Source organism: Pteropus vampyrus, unplaced genomic scaffold (genome assembly GCF_000151845.1).
Source record: "Pteropus vampyrus isolate Shadow unplaced genomic scaffold, Pvam_2.0 Scaffold170, whole genome shotgun sequence".
In the NCBI taxonomy this organism is placed as follows: Eukaryota; Metazoa; Chordata; class Mammalia; order Chiroptera; family Pteropodidae; genus Pteropus; species Pteropus vampyrus.
The window spans coordinates 2990487-3011041 of NW_011888951.1; the positions used below are offsets into that span (position 1 = coordinate 2990487).

Consider the following 20555-nt stretch of genomic DNA (forward strand, 5'->3'; position numbering starts at 1 on the left):
CTCCTCAGACCCCTCCCCGTGCAGGGCACAACTGGGAGGAGGGGCCCAGGACCTTTGTCCCCTTCCAACCTGGGGGCTTCCTTCTCTCGGTCACACCCACCATGCCTGGACAGGACAGAATGGGGGGGTGTGAACAGCACAGTGGGGACGGTCTCCTCCCTGCCCTGGGCCTTTCCCTGTGTAAATGCAGCCCCTGCGGCCTCCCTCGGCAGGGTACCAGGGCAGTTTCCACTCCATCCAGAATTGCTTCCCCTATGGCGATTGCTACCGGACAGCCGAGCCAGCAGCCAGCGGGGACGGCCTGGCCGGGGAGGCCCACGGCTTCAACCCCCTGCGGCCCAATGGCTATCACAGCCTCACTGCACCTTTACCTGCCACAGGTAAGCCTCTTCTATATGCTTCCCTTCCCTGAGCACCTACGAAGGCCCAACCCTGTGCTGGGTGCTTTATGCACGTTGTCCCACAGCCTTGGGACAGCCCTACGAGGCAGAGTCATCTCCACTTTATGGAAGGGGAATGAAAGTCTCAGACAGGTCCCAGGATCCTATGGAACGGGGATTCGCACCCTGCCTGACTCCAAAGTCAGTGTTTCTTCCACACTCACATGGCTTATACATCTCTGGACTCTGGCAGGTTTCTGAAGAACAGAGGAGTCAGACCGGAGCTCACAGTCTAGTTGATGTTTCCCTCGAATACTTACTGAGCACCTACTATGTGCAGGCATGGTTGTAGACACTGGGGATCTAGCAGGGAATGAGACAAATACTGACTTCCATTTAACAGATGAGGAAGCTGGGGCCCAGAGGGGCCACACTGCTAGGAAGGGACAGAGCTTAGAGGTCACACTTGTTCCTTGTGCTGTGTCTATGTCCCCTACAGGGCCCTGGGCCTTCCCCAGGTAATGCTCTGGCTGGGGTGGAGAAGCTCAGTGAGAGAGGAGGGCTGTGCATGGTAGAGTCAAGCTAGGATCAGCAGGGCCAGCCCTAGTCAGAGCAGGGCACAGGTGGGTGGGGCTGGACACTCCCTTGATTTCCCCAAGCCAAGCCCCAGGGCTTAGGTCCAGCTGGAAGCTACAAGGCCTGGGTAGGATGAGGGCCCCAAACAAAGGGGAGCCTGAGACCCTGTCCCAGAAGCTCCTTGGGCAGCTCTGAGTGTAGAGGAATAAAGACGTAGGGACAAGCATCGAGGCCACACGTCTCGATGCGCACACACAAAGCTGTGGGCCCGTGTTTCCTGTGCACACACATGCTCCCATGTCTGTGTATCTCTTCTTTCTTCACGTGTCTGTGGGACACATCTTTGTGTGCATGTGTGTGTGGGGCCAGCACAGGTGGGTTCCAAGCAGTGTGAGTCCCACAAGTGTAAGGAGTTCGCAGGGCACATGTGCTCATGTCTACACACACGTACTCACACGGCACTTGTGCTGATGTTCATGCCATCTGTGTGCACACACCTGCGTTCCCTGTCCCATGACCCCAATGATGTGCACCCACGTGTGCTCCCCATTCCATGACCCTATCTTTGGGTACACAGATATGTACCCAGTCACAGGGTGTGCAGGGACAGGTGGGTGTGTTCTATGTTTGCACACACATGGATTGGTGTGTGATTAGGCACAGGCTGCTGTCCTTAGCACAGCTGTCTCTTACTGCCTGGTCCTCCACCCAGCCCCAGCCAGCCCAAGGTAGGATTTCTTGGTTTAGCAGCAAAGCCTAAAGTAAATAGTTCTCAGGGGATAAGAAGGAGCTTCCATGCCCCCACATGAGGAAGGCCTCCCTTCTCTCCTGCTGTCTTAATGGCAGCCCGGCATCCAGTGCCTACTCCAGGTCCCACTCTGCTGCCCACACCAAACTGAGAAAAGACACAAGGCTGACAAGGTGGGGTCTTGGGGCCTCAGGAACAGTTCAGCCTGATCCCACTGCATGATGAGAAGACTGAGGCCCACCTGTCTTAGGCTACAGAAGTTCATGACAACAGCTCAGGCACAGAGCCCTAAGGCCAGGAATGGACAAGGCAGCCTCTCCAGGCCCCTCCCGGGTTGAGGGCCTCTGTGCAGAGACTCCACTCAGAGACAGCACATCCAGTGGAAGAGCCAGGGGTCTCAGAACCAGATGGACCTGGGTTCGAAGCCCAGCTCCCCCACTTACCAGCAATATGACCTTGGGCAAGTATCTTGCCCTCTCCGAGCCTGGCTTCTAGCTGTGCAATGGGATAATGAATCCTGCCTCCTAGGATTGTTACGAAGCTTAAGTGAAATATGGCTTTACCAAGCTTGCCCTTAGTAAGTGCCCAGTGAGTGCTGGCCCCCTTCTTTGGGTTTCTTATGTCTGGTGGGAACCTGAAAGGGTAGGGTGGGCAGTGTCCTTCTGCCAGGAGGGAACCAGCCCCTGTGGGCAATAGCTGCGATAAGCTACCAACATACCCCTTCTCTCACACATTCTGCCCCAGTCCAGCACTGGGTAAAAGACCCTCCAGGCCAGCACGTGCCTGTCTTCACAGCTGCCCTGGGCCCCTTGGAAGGGCAAGGCCTAGGGTGCCTCCTCCCAAGCCTCTCCCCACCAACCACCCACCTCCCCTACCTGGAAGGGCAGAGGGTTTAGAGCAGGCCCTGCTAAAGGGACGCAGTGAGGAGGGACCCTGGGCGGGAGGGTGGTATCTGGAAGCCAGAAAGAGATGACAAGGCATAGCCCCCGATTTCTCCAGCCCGGATTCTGTCCCCTCCGTCCACTACACCCATAGGCTACGAGGCCCTGGCTGAGGCCCCATGTCCCACAGCGCTGCCACCACAGCCATCTGAAGACATCGTGTCCAGTGGCCCCGAGGACTGCAGCTTCTTCCCCAACGGAGCCTTTGACCACTGCCTGAGTCACATCCCCTCCATTTACACGGACACCTGAAGGAAGGCCCTGCCCCTGCCTGTCCGCCCTCCACCACAGATGCTGCCTTGCCCACCCACCGCATCTTCCCAACCTCCTAGCACCCAGCCTGAGCAGCCAGACCAAAGCTCTCCACACACTCAGGGTGCCGGGTTTGCCGCGGCCGCCCAGCACTGGCCGAAAGCAGTCATCCAAGCCCGAGCCGAGCACTCGGAGGTACCTGTCAGGGTCCGTGACCTGTGATATTCCCTCGACTGTCGTCTTCCTTTTCTCTCCCCAGTGGTTTTAAAAATCACAGACCTCGTGTATATAAAATGTACAGAAATTGTTTTCCATTCCCCTGCGAGTTTTATATTTTTGGTTTTACAAGAAAAACATTAAAAACTGGAAATGAGACTTGGGGGCCTGGTTCTGCTTAGTGATTCAGCCTAGAGGCCGAAATCAGGAAAACGGTGGAGGAATGTGTAACAGAGCCAGTGTGAGGGGCTCAGAAGGCCACGTGGAGACTAGCTCGGGCCCTGGGTTCCTCCAGTGGGAATGGGTGCCTGAGTCACATGGCCTCTGTCATGTAGCCCTTGCCGCATGCACTGGGCCTCACAGATACCAGTACTAGTCCCAGAACCTCACCAAAAGGCAGTCTAAGGCCAGGACTGAAATTGGAACCCAGATCTATCTGACCCAGAACTTTGCTCTCTGCTCTGACTTCCCAGTGGGTGGAAGAACGTACTTCAGTTCTGTCCTGGCTTTGGGTAAACAGGGCAGGCTGTGGGAGGGCAGTCCAAGCCTTCCAGGGACAGAGCCCAAGTGGCCTCTAGAAGGCGTGGGGCAGAGGCAAGGCCCCTACAGGCCGGCCAGGGTGCAGAGCACGCCGTTTGTGCAGAGTCGCATCCCATAGCCAGGGAGGGAGAGGAGAGGAGGTCAGTACTGGGGGCACCAAGGCTCCCGCGGGGCTGCCACCCTCCTCTGCCTGTCTCCCTGCCCATTGTCCAGCACCAGGAACAGACTCACCATCCAGGCTTGCGCAGGTGCCCTGGACAGTTTTGTGCCTCACTACATCACCCTGAAGGTCACCTGGTAAAAAAAATTCTCAAGGAAAATTCCTGCCTTGTCACTGCTGAAGTGAAACAAAGCAAGGGAGACCAAATTCACTGCATCCTACTGTCTGTCGGGCCCTCCCGTGATCTGGAAATAGCCGTGTGGAGGATCTTTCTATCCCCTCTTTGTGTCGCATGGCTGGGTTAGGTAGGCAAAGTGAGATGGAAAGATCTAGTCAACCCCCTTCTTTAGAAGGGGGTGAACTAAGGTTCAGAGAGGCCACTGAGCCATATGGTGACAAAACCCATGAACCGTACCTGGTCCCTCCCCATAATCTAGGGAGGCTGTGATCACACCTAACCATGTCGAGATAGCTCTGTGCCAGGCCTGCGTGTGCTCCATGTGACTCAGCTCTCCAACTCCTGTCCACCCCTCAGGTGCAGAGCTGACCTTTGGGGACTGTGACTGGGGCTTCCTTCCCTCTGGCTCCTGGCTGGCTCTGGCAATTATGAGCTTAGCATGGGTTGGAGGGGGAAAGGGAGGGTTCCTGGACAGGCTGTGTTTTCCACTGAAGGTCAAGGGGCCCTCTACACAGCCCACTCCCCAGAGCAGCTCCTGTCCACCCCTTCAGGCATGGGTTGGGGGCAAATCGCTCCTGCTTTCAGGGGAGGCAGGGCACTACACTGTCCCTGGTTGGCCTGGCTCCCTGCCTACACCATTGTATGTGGTCCCTTTATTGCATTCTTCTCAACTACCCCAGTCAAAGGGCCATCTGTTTCCTGCCAGATCCAGAGCCTGACAGTTACCCCATTTTACAGATGCAGAGACTGAAGGAAGGTGAAGTTAAGTAACTTGCCCACATGGCACAGCCAGTGGGTGGTAGAGCTGGGATTTGAACCCGCAGCCTTCAGCTCTGGAGCACATGCTCTCTCACCCACTGCACTGCCTACCCCTTACAGACTCAGGGCAACCTGGCTCCTACATTCTCTCCCAGCCCTAGCCTCCCAGAGCAGGCCCTGTCCAAGCTCCCAGCGGGGAGGGACTGACCTAATGTCACCCAGAACATCAGTGTCTGGGATGAGGACCCAGGGCTTCTGACTCCCACCCAGGCCCCCGAGACCCCCTCCTGTTGTCCCGTCCCATCCCCCACTGGTTTTATGGAACTAATTAAGTCGTGGCAAAATTCCTTTAACAAGGATGCTCAGGAATCAATACTGCATGTCATTGTACGCACTTAATCCACTCCAGATAAGCAGAATTAAGCTGTACAATGAAGACATATTTCTATTAATAATGAAAGGGGCCAAGCCATGAGCAGAACACACAGAGAGCTGGCAGTTGGATCGCATTTAATTTCAGAGAGAGAGAGAGAGAGGGAGAAAAGGAGACAAAGGCAGAGAAACAAAGAGACAAAGAAAGAGTAAAGATAGACAAGGGAGCTGGAGACAAAGGTTCCTAGAGCCCGGCACACAGTAGGGGTCAGGAAGCAGCAGCTTTCATCGTGACCCTGAGCTGTAAATGTGATTGCGCCCCTTCCCTGCCGGGGTCTCTCTGAGCCTCTGCTCCTCCTCTTGGCACATTTAGGACCCCCACCCCCACCCCTGCCCTGACGCCCTGATGCCCTCTGGGTCTCTCTCCTAGTCTAAGGTGAGCTCGGCAGTGGGCGAGGCCTCTGGGGTAGGACCAGCTGAGGGACCGGACCTGAGCTTCCTTCTCAGCCAGTGCTTTCTTGACTCCTTATTTAGAGGACAGCACAGCCCCTCCTGAGCTCCGACCATCACCAAGGACGGCAGCAGAAGTCCATGCCTTCACAGAGGGCATAGTGATTACTGCCCCTAATTGGCAGGAGATGTGACTGTCTATGTTCATACAAGGAAGGCTGGGGGTCAGGTGGGAGGGGTTGATATTTTTTCACCTGGCAAGCTCCTGGGGGATGGCCAAGCCTTGGGGCCTGGCAGAGCATTTAAGGGAGTAGAGATGAGTCTGCCTAGGGGCCCCCAAGGGGGACCCAGGGTGCAAGGACAGTGCCCCGGCCTACCAGGTGACCATGCTGCCCTTCCAAGCCAGCCACTCCAGCCTTTGTCCAGTTCAGGCTGAGACTGGCCCAGCTCCCCACAGCCTCACCTCTGTCTCCACGGGGGCCCTCTGCCTTCTGTCTCCCTGTCCCTCTCTGCCTTCCTTCACTGCTCGCCCTGGCCCCCCTGCAGTTCTCTCTGGCTCGACCTTCCCTCTCTCTGTCTTACCATTTCTCTGCGGGTACCCATTTGTCCCTCCTTCTCCTCTCCCAAGTCTCTCCTTCCCTCCTTCTCTTCACCCCTCCCAGTTCATTCTCTTTGTCTCTCTCCTCCCTTTTCTCTTTCCTTTATCCTCTTTAAAGTGCAAGGTCTGATCCAAGATAAGAATGTCTTTCTTCTCTCTCCCCTTACTCTCCTTTCTTTGCTACCTCCTTCCTCAGCCTCCCTAATTCTTTGTGACCCAGACACAGACAGTGCCTTGCGCAAGGCAACATAGAGCATTGGTGGCTGAGGCAGGGGACATCCTATAAGAGAGCAGCTGGGAGAGGCCTTGAGGCAAAGCGACCCCTCCTCAACCTGAATTCTCCCTGCCATGGGTCTGGGGTGAGTGGGCATTAGGACCTCCACCTCTGTCCCTGTGGCCTGGCCCAGGGTCCCCTTGATGCAGGGCCCAGGGATTCCCTATACCTGGCTCCGCCCTCCAGGGACTCCTGCTCCTTCCTAATTCTCTGTTCCTGCTGGCCCTTTAGTTCCCCCTGAGCCAGACCATCAGGGCTGAGAGGGCCCCCTGAGGCCACCAGCTTCACCCCTTCTCACTTCACAGATGAAGAAACCCATGGAGAATGGGGCGCCAAGCAAGGGAATCGTTGGGAGGGACACATCAGATTTATACTGAGGACACCCCCTCCCACGCACTGCTGTGGAGGGAACGGATTGGGGAGTCTCCCACTAGAATGTATACCCCGTGAGGGCAGGTCCTGGTCCTCACTGCCCACTGCCTAGCGCCTGGAACAGCGCCTGGCATGCAGCAGGTACTCAGTATCTGTGTGTTAAACCCCTCAGTGGAGCAGGAGAGACAGGAGCCTGTCTGCACAGAACCTCGTGCGCAGCAGGGCCACAGCGTATTTGTGAGCTGGTCGCCCTGTCCTGAGGAGACAGGCCCAACTTACAGAGCAGCTCAGTGACCGGCAGTGGAGAACCCAGACCTACCGGTCCCTAGCTACACTCTGTCCACCGCATCTTGTCGGTCCACCCAAAGAACTGTGCTTATGGCTTCTCTAGAATTTAGGTAACGTTGTTACGACACTCGGCAAACTTAAGTGTGATTATCCCATTTTACAGAGGAAAGAACTGAGGCTCAGAGAGGTTATTTGCCTCAGGCCACTAGGAGAGTCAGGGCAGAGCTGGAATTCCAGGGCACTCTGTGGCACCAGTGCCAGCCGTCTGTCTCTGCTGATCTGCATTACATGACCAAGACTGGTCCTTAGGAGTTCTGGCACACGCCCTTCTCCCCCGCCGTCCAGAGGGGACCATTACACTTTTACAAGTCCCGATTTATATACTCGCCTGGGCCATCAGCCCTGCCAGGGATTTATAGGTTTCTAAGTGATTGTGTCTCTGGGGGGAAATACAAGTGGAAGGGAAGGAATTGCCAGCCCTGTCAGCCCTGCGGCTACAGAGCCAAAGCTCTGATTCATCCCCAGGGGCTCAGTGGTGCAACCGGACCTTGCAAAAGGACTATCAAAAGGCCAGCAAGGAAACAGGCCTCCAGGCAGCCCCGAGCTAGGCTTTGCCACCAAGGAGATATGTCCTGTCTGTGCAGGAGGCTGGGGCTGCCTGACCCCCACAGGGCCAGGGAGCCCAGGGCCTGGCGTTAGACTAGGGTCTGGTGGGTGATTTCTAGGGTAGAGCCAAGAAATGGAGTAGCCAGGCTTCTACTTAAGTTGGAAGGGGTGGGGGAACGCAGGGGTGGAAAACAGGCTTCACCTTGAGTTGAAATTGCTAAGCTGGAGGATGGATCCATTATACTGTTTTCTAGGGTTCATGATGCTATTCTCCATACTTTCGTGTATGTTTGAAATTTTCCAGAAGAAGAACTAACACAATTCCAGTGTGGCCAGGCTGGGACTTTCTCGCTGGCATGGCAGCCCAGATCGGTACAAGAGGCTCAACTTGGCAAGCCCAGGCTAGGGCCCCACTGAGGGAGGGTCTGGGGTCTGAGTCCTGCCTTGTCACAGCAGGAACCATGTTGGTGGCCCAGTACCCAGCACAGGACCTGGCACACAGTGGGGTTTAATAAATGATTCTTTGTTTGGGTTAATTAGCCAGAGACAAATAAGAATCTGTGCAAAACAAGGGCCAGGACAGGGAGAGGTATGCTCACCTCATACCTGAGGGTGGCTGCTGGTGCTGGAGATGTGCCTGAGAGCACAGGAGACTCAGGGGGGACTTTGGCCCAAACCCCAAAGCTCTGCAGGGTGCCCTGGTGAGAAGGAGCCGACTATGCTGGGAGACCCCCAAGCAGGCTGGGACCAAATCTCAGATTTCAAAAGGCAGAGCCCTCTAAAGCAGATTGGACCACTTTGGAATGAAGTGCGCTCACCATCCCCGAAGGTATACAAACAAGCGAGAGTGCAGGAATTTATGAAGCAACCTTGTCATTGGGTCAAGGGCCGGACTGCACAACCTCTAAAGGCATCTCAGGCCCAATCGGGTCTCTGTGACAGCAGAGAACGTCTCACACTCACATAAGCAGCAGTGGGGTTGGCCACCCCAGCATCATTCCTAAGGCTGGACATAGGGCAGAACACGTCCAGGAGATTAATTGAGCATTTACAGGGGAAGCAGGTGGCTGAGGCTTGGGTTACTGCCTAAATATTTTCTCAGAGATTCCAGGCTGGCAGACCTCATACCCGGGCAGCCTGGGACAGCAAGAAGGGGTGGCCAGGATGGGGGCCACTGCTCTCCACAGCCTCACGTTCCACTGCAAGGAGCCTGTGCACTAGGAAACTAAACATGGAGGGAAAGAGCCGTGTAGACCTAGGGCCCAGAGGCTGGAGTGAATGAGCTTATGTCAGCGTTTGGAGCCTTAGAAGCAGCCAGGCCACCAGTGGGGCAGCATCTCACCAACAACCTCACTTCACAGATGGGGAAACCAAGGCTCCAAGAGATCAGACTGGCCCCTATGCCTATGGGGCCACCACCTCTACTCCCTAAGGCAGGGCAGTGTGGGGTGGCTATTATTTTCAAGAAGAGCAATTAAGTTCCAGAGAAAGAAGGCCGTGCCTGAGGCAGCACAGCAAATCCCTGGCAGTGAGGGCAGCTCTCCGACCCCCCGGGGCTCGCCTAGTGGCACTTAGGAACAAGCCACCTGAGAGCAGCGGAGTCTTGGAGGAGCAGGAGCCCAGAGGACCCATGGGTCACTTTGCCTCTCAGAGGCTCAGTTTACTCACCTTCACGATGAGCAACTTGAAACAGTTGCTGCACATCAGAGTCATCTGGGAATTTCCATAGCTTCCATAGCACACAGACCCCACCTCTGAGCAAGAAAATCTGCCTCTCTGAGGGCAGGCCTGACCTCTCTGCGTGAACAGCTCCCCAGTAGGCTGCAATGCGCAGGGAGGGCTGGGGGCGCGGGCCCAGGGGCCACATTGATGGCGACCACTTACTGTGGGCCAGGCACCATCAGTACTTTACGTGTGCTGCTTGTCTAATCTTCACCCAGCCCAGCAGGGCCAGTCCTATTATCACCTCCATTTTACATATGAGAAAACTAACAGCCAGAGAGGTGAGCTAAATTGCCCAGGATCACACATAGCCGAGCCAGGTTTTGGACACATGTCCTCCCGACTGCAAAGCCCTTGCCCTTGGCCATCCTCTGAGTCCCAGCACTTTGCTGTCCCCAAACTCTTGAGGTGAGGCACACATGCCAGGTTGAAATGAATTCCCAAGATTGGGTGTCAACCATGGTTTCCACCTGCCACTACCACTGACTTGTGGAAGATTGTTTCACACTCAGGGCTCAGTTTCCTCATCTGGAGGATGGAAACCATATGCCCAGCCTCCCGGCTCCTGGGGAATCGAGAGCTTTAATAGAATGGGAGATCTAGTTTGCAAACTGGGAAACACGGTGCCCAGGCGAGCTGGTATTTTCACCAGAAGTTTAGCATTTACCCTCACCAGAGGGTTCCTCCCTGTCATTCACACCTCCACCAGGTGGTGGAGGCCCAGAGGGAGGGGTGGGGCCTGAGCCCCAGGGAAGCGAGGTTGGGGAGGTAGTGGGCAGCCCCAGGTGAAGTCACTAAGCCCTGCGGGGACAGACTGCCAGGAGCGCTGGCTCCCTGGGGCCTGGACACGGTCCCTCCAGAGCAAGGTGCTGTGTATTGTGCAGCTGTCTCCATGGAGCCTGGCTTCACAAGTGGTTCCATGCCCCAGAGAGGCCTAGGACGCAACAGGCACACACCACTTGATTTTTACTGATGGAGAAACTGAGGCTCAGAAAGTGCGTTGCTCTCAAAAGATGTGAGGACCAGAGTGCTGATAGCAGGGATTCCAGTGTCCCCAGATCTGCTCAGATTGGGGCGGTAGGCAAGTCATTTCACTGAGTCTGGGCTTCTATTCTGTAAGATGGGACAATGGTCCTCCCTTGGTGGGCAGATAAATAGGTCGATACTGTCATACAATAAGTGTTCAAGAAATGTAACTATTATCCTTTCAATCTGAGGACTCTGCCCGTTTAGACAAATGCTCCAAGCATTTTCCCCATAACTCTAAATTAAGGTTCATGTTACAAGTGGGGAAACTGAGCCCCAGGGACTTGGTCTGACTTAGCTGGGGACACATAGCAATTGATGGTGGCACTGGTCTCGGGCCTCCCAGGGCAGTGTTCTCATCACCCCATGCTGTCTTGGGCAGAGGTCTCATCAGTCAGAACACCCCAGCCTGTCTACCCAGAGCCTGGGGCCTTGATTCAAATTCTGGCTATGCAGCCTTAGACAAGCGACATGCTCTCTCTGGGCCTTAGTGTCCTCAACCGAAGAGCGGAAACCCATGATCACATATAAGTTTGTGCTAAGGAGGTCATATGAAACCAGATGTGGCAGCATTTGGTGCCTGTGAAGAACCTCGGTGGTGGGGAAAAGGAAAGGAGCCTCCGTCTATCAATTCAGCAATTAAGTAATTATACCTCACTTCATTCTAATAAGAGTTTGAGGCTACTATGAGTATTCTTACACCAGTCCAATAAGGTGGGCTTCTGTAAAGGGTTTCAGGGCCCAGCACCCAGAAGGCCCCCAACATGACCTCCCTTCCCATAGCCTGCAAATCTGTCTTCTCTCTCAGTGTCTCTCTGTGTATTCAATGTGTTCTTGAAACGGACTCTCCATGGAGCTCTCTTGATGGCCATGGGACATATGCCCAGGAAAGGCACTGCTTTTAGCTTCTCCCTGAGTAAGCTGATGATTAGGGAGGGAATCTGCCATTATCAGAAATGGATAGAATGTGACCCTGCCAGCTGACGGGCCTAGGCTTTCTAAAAGCAAGGCCATCACTCCAAGGTCAAAGCGTCTACAATCCATGCCACCTACTCCATTGGCCAAGAAAGAGCTTGCCTTAGTTGCCCCAACTTTTAGGCCTTGCTCATGACAACAGGAATTTTCTGAGCCCCTCTGTGTGACAACCACTCGACATGTTAACTCATTCACTCTTCAACAACAGAGAGAGAGAAAGAGAGAGAGAGAGAGAGTGCGAGGAAATCCAGGTTCAGAGCACCAGACCAGGTCTGCTGGACTCTAAGGTCACTCTTCTTTCTCCTAGAACAAGCTGCCCCTCTGAATCCAACTTCCTCCCAGTTGGCCTTCATTATCTTATTCAGTTTTGCAGCTACCGGCTCAGAATCGGATGCTCGGCAGTCCACCGCGATGGCACGCAAGGGCTCTGCATGAGCTCACAGGGTCACAGGCTCAGAGAGGAGACACAAGAAGGGGTGGGGCCTGCTCAGATCACTCAGCAAGTGGGAGAGTGGCAGAGCCTGGACTCAGGCCTCCAGACTCCCAGCCAGGGCTCCAGGACTCCCATAGCCCCTCCAAGCTGAACAATCTTTCCATGACCTTTTACTTGGGGCATCTCATCTCCCAGTGGTAGGCAGTTCTTCAAAGCCAGGTCATCAGAGTCTTCCTTCCACCCCGCAGAGCCTGGGGCCCAGCGGGCCTGAGCCACTGCCTCCCTACACCCCCTAAAAAAAAAGGAGTGTCTACCCTCCTCCCTGCCTTCCAAGGCCTGTGGCCTAGAATGCAAAGCCCAGGATCCATGGTCTGTGGCTGGGCCCTGGCAGGGTGGCCCCTGTTCACGTTTACTTGGTTTTATAGAGGAAGGAGAGGCTGGGGCTGGGACAACTGTTGGTCAGTAGCCCTTAAATAAAGCAGCCAATGCAAAAAAAAAAAATAGGCACAACAGAGCACTCAGTGTGTCACATGCCATGGATGTCGACAGGTTGGCTGGTGACTCACGTATGGCTCCTGGGCCCCACCCGGGGAATGGCCCTAACTCCTGAACCTCAAGGACCTCCTGTCAACAAGGCCCAGAGTTTCACCCAGGCCATCTCAGAAGTGCTCGAAGGGAAATCTGTTCAATCCCATTTTACAGATAGGGAAGGACAGAGATTTCCCATTGAGGGTAGAACCCTGGCCAGGACATTTCTGCCACAATTCCTTTTCCTGAAGAGATCCAGCCCCAAAAGACTTTAGACTTAGGTGTTTCTCATCTTCCTCCCGAGTCCCTTGGCTCATGCCAATCTATCCATCAAACTATCTCTAAATCTTCTCTGAGCTGGGCACAGGGAAGTGAGATGACTCAGCCTGGTCCTCGCCCTGGATGGCCTCACGGTCCAGGGAGAAAGATAAGCTCATAAACAGCCCCCATTAGAGCCCCTGTCACCTTGTGTGCACAAAGCGAGGTGCTCACGCTCCCTCCCACCCGCAAGGCGCGCACCACAGCAAGGCAGCCTCTTTCACCGCTGTTTAGCACTGACCGTGAGAAAAGCCTTCTCTCAATACTCTGGATACATTATTCAGTGAACTAAGGCAGCGTATGCCATGTGAAAATAATTATTTAAGAACATATTCATGTCTAGAAGAAAGCCTAGAAGGATGTACCTCCAAAGATTAAGAGTGGTTTATCTAAGAGAGATGAGGTGACGGTGATATTGCTTCTTCACGTTTATTCCTAGTTTCTAAATTTTCTCCAGTCTTTTTCAGCCTTAGTTTCCTAATCTGTAAAGTAGGGACCAAAATCTCTACCTTATCGGTAGTTATGTAAATGGGACAAGACATACAAAAGTGCTAGAAATACAGTAAACAGTTAATAAGTGATACTTATTATTCACACTAGTTACAGAATGCCAGAACCCAAAAAAGGCTAAAGAAAACCTTAGCAACTAAAGATCCGAATCCTCTCATTTTATGGGTAGGAAAACTGAGGCTTGGAACTGTTGCTTGGGGGAAAAGGAAAAGAGGAGAGTGGCCAGCTGACAAAGCCTGAGACTGGGCCCCTGTTTCCTTCCCTGGAACCCAGCAGGAGCCTGTGGGAGGAGTTGTCCTAATAAAGACTTTTTGTTAAGTTTGTCGAAGTTGATTTTAAAATTTTAAAATGTCGTTAGAGATAAAGAGGGGCATCTTATAGTGATAAAAAAAAAAGTCAATCCATCAAGAAGATATAACATTTATAAACATATATTGCTCCTAACAGCAGAGCCCCAAAATACATGCAGCAAAAACTGACAATTTACAGGAGAAATAGACAACACAATTGTAATAGCTGGAGACTTTAAATACCCCCACTTTCAATAATGGATAAAACAACTAGGCCGAGGATCATGAGGTAATGGAAGAGCTGAACAGTACTATAAACCACTAGACCTAAGTGACATCAATAGAATATGGGAGGGTCTAGCCAGGGAAATTAGGCAAAGAAATTAAATAAAAGGCATCCAGTTTGGAAAAGATATAAAATTATCTCTATTTGTAGATGACAGGATCTTGTATATAGAAAATCTTAAGGAATCCACAATAAAATTATTAGAACTAATAAACGAGTACAGCAAGGTTGAAAGATAGAAGATCAATACACAAAAATTAATTGAATGTCTATGCATTTGCAATAAACAATCCAAAAGTGAAATTAAGACAAAAAAATCCATTTACAATAACATTAAAAAGAATAAACTACTTAGTAACAAATTTAACAAAAGTACAAAGTTTATACTTTGAAAACAACACATTGCAGAAAGAAATGGAAAGAAATCCCATGTTTATTGATCAAAAGATTTATATTGTTAAGATATCAATATCCCCAAGTTGATCTACAGAGTCAACACAATCCCTATAAAAATCTCACTTGGATTCTTTGCAGAAATTGACAATCTGATCATAACACTCATTTGGAAATTCAAGAAACCCAGAACAGTCAAAACACTCTTGAAAAAGAACAAAGTTGGAGGACTCACACTTCCCGATTTCAAAAGTAATTACAAAGCTATAGTAATTGAGACAGTGTGGTACTGGCATAATGATAGACATATACATCAATGGAATAGAATCGAGTCTTCAGAAGTAGACCTTCGCATTTATGGTCAATTGATTTTCAACAAGAATGTCAAGACAATTAAATGGGGAAAGAATAATTATTTTTTAACAAATGGTGTGGGACAACTGAATAACCACATGCAAATGAATGAAGTTGAACCCCTAACTCACCATATATAAAAATTAATGTAAAATGAACCAAAGACCTAAATGAGATTTAAAACTATAAAACTGAGAAAAAAACAGAGGAGTAAATCTTCATGATCTTGGATGAGGCAATATTTTCTTAAATATGACACTAAAAGTATGAGCTGCAACAGGATGAATTGAATTATACTAAAATTTTAAAAATTTGTGCATCAAAGGATACCATCAAGAAAGTGAAAAGAATCCACAGAATGGAAGAAAATATTTGCAAATCATATATCTGATAAGAGATTTGTATCTAGACTATATAAAGAACATTTACAACTCCAATATAAAAAAAAAATAACTTAATTTAAAAAAGGGCAAAAGATATGAATCAACATTGCTCCAAAGATTTACAGATAGCCAAAAAGCACATGCAAAGGTGTTCAGCATCATTAGTCAGCACAGAAATGCAAATCAAAACCACAATGGGATACCACGTCACAACCACTAGAAAGACTATCAAAAAGTCAGATAATAAGAAGTGCTGGTGAGGATGTGGAGAAATCAAACCCTCATACGTTGCTGATGGGAAAGTAATAGTGCTGTGGAAAACAGTTTGGCAGCTCCCTAAGAAGTCAAACATAAATTTAGCATATGACCTAGCCATTCTACTCATAGGGTAGAATAAAAATGTAAGGGAAATTAAAATATGTCCACACAAAATCTTATACATGAATGTTATTAGCAACATTATTCATAATAGCCAAAAAGTGTAAACAACACAAATGTTCAACTGATAAATGGATAAACAAATTGTGGTATATCCATACAATGGAATATTATTCAGCAATAAAAAGAAATGAAGTATTAATATTGCCACAACGTGGGTGAAACTTGAAAATACTATGTTAAGTGAAAAAAAAAGCCAGTTGCAAAGACCACATATTATATTTCCTTTACATGAAATGCCTAGAAAAGGCAAATCTATAGAAACAGAAAATAAATTAGTGTTTGTCCAGGAGTGGGAGCTTGAGGGGCGTGGGGAGTAACTGCTAATGGGTTTAGGATTTCTTTTGGGGTCATGAAAATATTCTAAAGTCAGTTGTGATAATGGTTGCAAAACTCCTTGAACATGCTAAAAACCACTGAATTGTACACTTTAAATGGGTGAATTGCATGATATGTAAATTACATCTCAATAAAGCCATTATTTAAAAAAAAAAGAGAGCGTGTCTGTTGCTGAATTTATTCTTATGATGACAGAATCCATGCAGTTTAATTAAGTGACTGTCTTGGCAGCAGCACCAAATGACTAATAAATTATTTTTCCCACTAGCACTGTGTTTCTCATTGGTATGCATCCCTGTCCTTTACTTGGTTAGTTTTCTCACCTCAGAGACAGATAATAGGTTAGGTACTAATTGTAAAGGGAGAGAGAGAGAGAGAGAGAGAGAGAGAGAGAGAGAGAGAGAGAGAGAGAATGAATGGCCAGGAAGGGCTGATGGCAGAGAAAACACACACACATACACACCACCACCACCACCACCACCACCACCATGGAAAGGCGCTGTTACAGACACAAGGCCTAATGGGAGGTGCGTTAAGGCATTCGCTGCTGCTCTGGGAACTTGAGTAATCTTTGTTCTTACAAGCAAGCTTTCTCCCAACATCTTTTGTTCCTTCTCCCGGGTGACTGCCCGTGCAAAGGTGTGGAAATGAGAGAGGGAACATGGGGTGAGCAGAGCACTGAGGGGAGTTTAGTTCAATGCAGCGGGTAGGGGTGGGGAGGGAGAAAGGCTGGCAAGGTCAGTGGGCCAGGACCACTGAGGGCTCTGACTCTGGCTGAGAAGTTTAGATGGTCTGAGTAACCTTGGGCAAGTCACCCATATCTCTGAGCCCAATTCCACATCGATAACTGCCCTCATAGGGTGGTTGTAAAAATTTCATGAAATAATACATTATAACGTACTTAACAGGGCTCTTGGAATGGAGCAAGCGCTGGATAACTATTAGCTGTTATTAGAATGATGATGATGTTTCTTTGGCTTCCTCAGATTGCCTGACACAAGCAAAGTCTAACTGAAATGGTAGAGAGACTGGACGTAAGCATCAATCTCATCTCCTAAAACTCCATTAAGGTGATGGTACAGACTGAAAAAGACCAAGTGAACTGGAGAGGAGCCAATGGAAGATGGGGCTGATGAGGAAGTGGAGTCTGAACTAGCAGGGCAAAAGCAGCTCGATGTCTGTGGAGGGGGAACTGCCAGATGTGATCGGGGTCTCCCACGGAGGCCCGGAAATGCTCAGGACTCGAAAATACCAAATACTAAGGAAAATGAGGCAGGGAGTGGATTAAAAAGAAGGTGGCTGGGGGAAAGTCAGTGTGGGAGCTGAGAGATACACTGGTACCCCCTTTCCTAGCTCTTACAGCCAGGTAACTAGCTCTCCTCCACCTATCCCCTTCCACTCCCAGGAGACCAGGAGATGACAGTTCATTCTCCACAGACACAGAACCAGCGTGGGTCCTGACCCAAAAACCCAGAGCGGTGGGTTCCTCCATGTCCACCCCAGGACAAGAGAATGGAGGGTCTTCTTTGGAGTAACTGGCCTCTGGAAATGGGCATATGGAACTTCCCCCCAAAAAGCTGACATGCCACCAGATCATCACTGTAGGTGAAACCCATAGTCAATAATTCGTGCCCTGCCTCTCCCCTGAATCAGGTATACAGCTTCCCATCGGTTTTTTAGTGCCTGTAAGAATCACCAGGAACAAACAGGGAGAAAAAACTTGTAGGAACCAACAATGCAGGCAGCCTAGCAAAACTCAAACAAACAAACACGATAAGTGAAACTTTTGGCAGGAAGAGTGAATGGTAACATCAAGGAAATCACTCACAGAGTCGGCAAAAATATAAAGAAATAGAGACTAGAAAACAATAAATAAGAAGGATTGAGTATAAATCCAGGGAGTCAATATCTGACTAATAAAAGTTTCATAAAAGAGAGAAGAGAAAAATGAAGTATTATAAGAAAAATTTCCAAAACAGAAGGATATGAGCCTCCAGCTTTAAAGGGCTCACTTGAGTGCCCAGTACAATAGATGAAAGAAAGACCCTCACCAAGGCATGTCATGTGAAAACTCCCGAATTCCAGGGATAAAGGAGGGGTCCTAAAAAGAGGAGGAATAGGAGAAGGGGAGGAAATAGATGGCCCCGTTCAAAGATATGGATCAGAATGTCCTCAAACTTCTCAGAGAAACACTGGAAGGCAGACCATTGTAGAGCAAAAGTCTTAAAAATTCTGAATGAAAACAATTTTCAACCTGGAATTCTATGCGCAGCTAAACTATTAATCAAAGATGAGTAAAGAGCAAAGATATGTTCAGACATGCCAAAACTACAGGAAAAAAGTATTATCCATGCCCTATTTTCAAAAAGTTAACAGAGGACTAGCTCCACTAAACTGAGGGAATAAAGCAAGAATAAGGATCTTGCCAACAAGGAATCCAGTGCAGGAAAGGTCAAGGTGAAGCCAAGTGGACAGCTCTACAACAGGGCTAGAAGGAGCAGAGGGCTAAACCGGGGACTCTGATACACTTGGTAGTGTGGACAATGACATGGAGAGGTGGTATACATGGCTAGCAGGAAGGGTTTGGGAAGAATTAGCAACAGCAACAGAAAACTAGACAAATGAGAAAACAAGGCAATTATTAATTCCCGAAAATGGTAGAAGTATGAGAAAAAGAAATTAATCAGAGTATGGTAGTTAGATTAGTGAGTATCTACACAATCAAGATAACATAACAATCTGGAGTGTCTACTTAATGAAAATTGATGTGCTACACCTGCTGAGAATCTGGGGAAGAGGAAAGTGGTGGGAGCATCGGAAGAAAGTCAGGTCATCACTCCCAGGGAGCCAACAGAAACTGTCTTTAAGTGAAGAGCCCAGACGTAGTGGTTAGCAGACTGTACTGAAGCATGAAAGTGAACGCAGAAGAGACAGCTCGCGCTTCACGGTTTGAATGTAGCTGCCTCGGAAGCGGCCCTGGGATTGGGCAGTTTGAGACTGGGATAGTTCGGGGACTGTTGATTTTTGTTCTCAGCCCGTAGTCTACTAATTGACTTTTTGAAACAATTTGTATTTCTTTGAGATAGATAAAAATGAGTGAGCAGTGGGTATAATTAATTCCTCTTGGTAGATGATGACACTGATGCTCCGTTAAGTCTTAGGGGCTTGTCCAAGATCCCAGCTTGGCCAAGTTAGGACAGAAGCTGAGTCCTCCATGGCCAGGTGGCTCTCAGGTGCCAATGACTGCAAGTGATGGTCAAGGAAAAGATGAAAACTGGAACATTACCACATTGAATCTCAAAGGTGAGGCTGCTTGACTCTCCAAACCGGAAGAACAGTTTGAAAAAAGTTCAGTCTATTTATGTTATGGCTGGTGAAGCCAGCTGAGTTCAGAAGAAACGTATGACCGTAATTTTTTATTTATTTGATCCAAAAGCTTTACTTTCCAAGAGGGGGAAATATGGGACCAGGGGAAATTCTTCTCAATGACCGTGAATTCCCAGGCCACAAAGCAGAGGAGACAATTTCCATAATATTCCACCTTATTCTGTACACGTTTCCAAACAGCCTTTGATGCTGAAGTTTAGAAAGCAGCCCAGAGCTTCTTGCTCTAAAACAAATCAGCTGCTCCTGCCTACCCTTTCCCCCTTCCCCTCCCACCCTCCCACCTTCTACTTCTGGAGCCTCAGCTCCCACTCAACCCACACTTCTGCCCTGCTCCCAAACTTCATGCCAGTGGGACAACTCAGTACTAAGGTGTGATGTTTTGGGGATGCCAGAGCCCCTGCCAGGGGTGGGCTCATGCAATTAATTGGCAACAGGAGCCCCCAGGCTGGTGGGAGACTTTCAAGTAAAAGGATAATTAAGACGTCCAAGCAACATTACCCCCAGTGTAAAGTTCAATGGCTTTAGTGAGGCCTCATGCACCTCTACATCAGAGGCTTGTAGCTCTCCTCCCAACATCCCCTCCCTTCCCACTAGAACCCATTCTTTTTAGCTCTGCCTCTTGCTTCCATGCCTTTGTCTATACTCTTCCCTCTGTCTGGAACACTCTTCCTTTAGCTTCCTAGGTCACGGCACTGGTCACATTGGCCTGCATCGTTTGCTGTAGGGGGGCATCTCCCCTCAGAGGCTGGACCAGATGTGGTTGCTCTCTGAGCGTCTGAGGCACAGAGGGCCTTGTCTAGAGTGGAATCCGTTAATGTGTGTTGAATGAAGGAAGAAAGGAATGAATGTGTGACTGCTGAGCTTGAAACACATCCAGCTGGTGCCCCTGGACAAGCTACCTTGGCCTAGAGAGTAGCCTCTCATAGGACTGTCTGCGAGTCCTGGTTCAGAACCACTTGGAGCAAACGGTACAAGTGCAGACTCCAGAACCTTCTAAGGTGCTCTAGGCTTTGTAGCCTGTGCTCAGGCCTGCATCTGAGCTTAGCGCCTTCCCTTCAGTGTGGCAGCCTTCTACTGGGCTGGTATTTGTGGCCCCTAACCCAGGTCCCAGGGATTTTCTGCCTCCCTGAGACACAGTAAATAGGGAAGAAAGAGCCCAAGGCCCTGGCCCCAAGGCCCAGAGTGCTGTGGGCATTTTTCAGCCAGTTTGGCTTGCAAGCATTCAGTTCTCTCCCCTGGGCAGCCCACAGCCCTCTGCTTCCTACACCCACCCAAGTAAAAAGGGCACCACCATTGACCAATGGGAAACAGGCCCAAAAAGCACTGGCCGAGACTTACTCAGCGTCTGTGGCAGAACTGGGGATTGAGCTGGGCTTCCCAGCTTCTCTCAAGGATGGGAAAAACCCTACCCCATGACGAATCTTCAAATTCTCATTATATTTAATAAATAGCCCTTCTGAAAT

At 50.0% G+C, this 20555-nt stretch overlaps 1 protein-coding gene across 1 annotated transcript in view; it reads left to right on the forward strand.

The window, feature by feature from the left end:
* Nucleotides 1-3258, forward strand: part of GLIS1 (GLIS family zinc finger 1) — a 221096-nt gene extending 217838 nt beyond the window's left edge. Inside the window, exons 10-11 of the mRNA XM_011370518.2 lie at nt 213-380; nt 2740-3258. Coding sequence (XP_011368820.1) covers nt 213-380; nt 2740-2897 — 326 coding nt within the window. The 3' untranslated portion in view covers nt 2898-3258. The remainder of the gene's footprint in view (nt 1-212; nt 381-2739) is intronic.
* Nucleotides 3259-20555: the final 17297 nt, after the last annotated feature.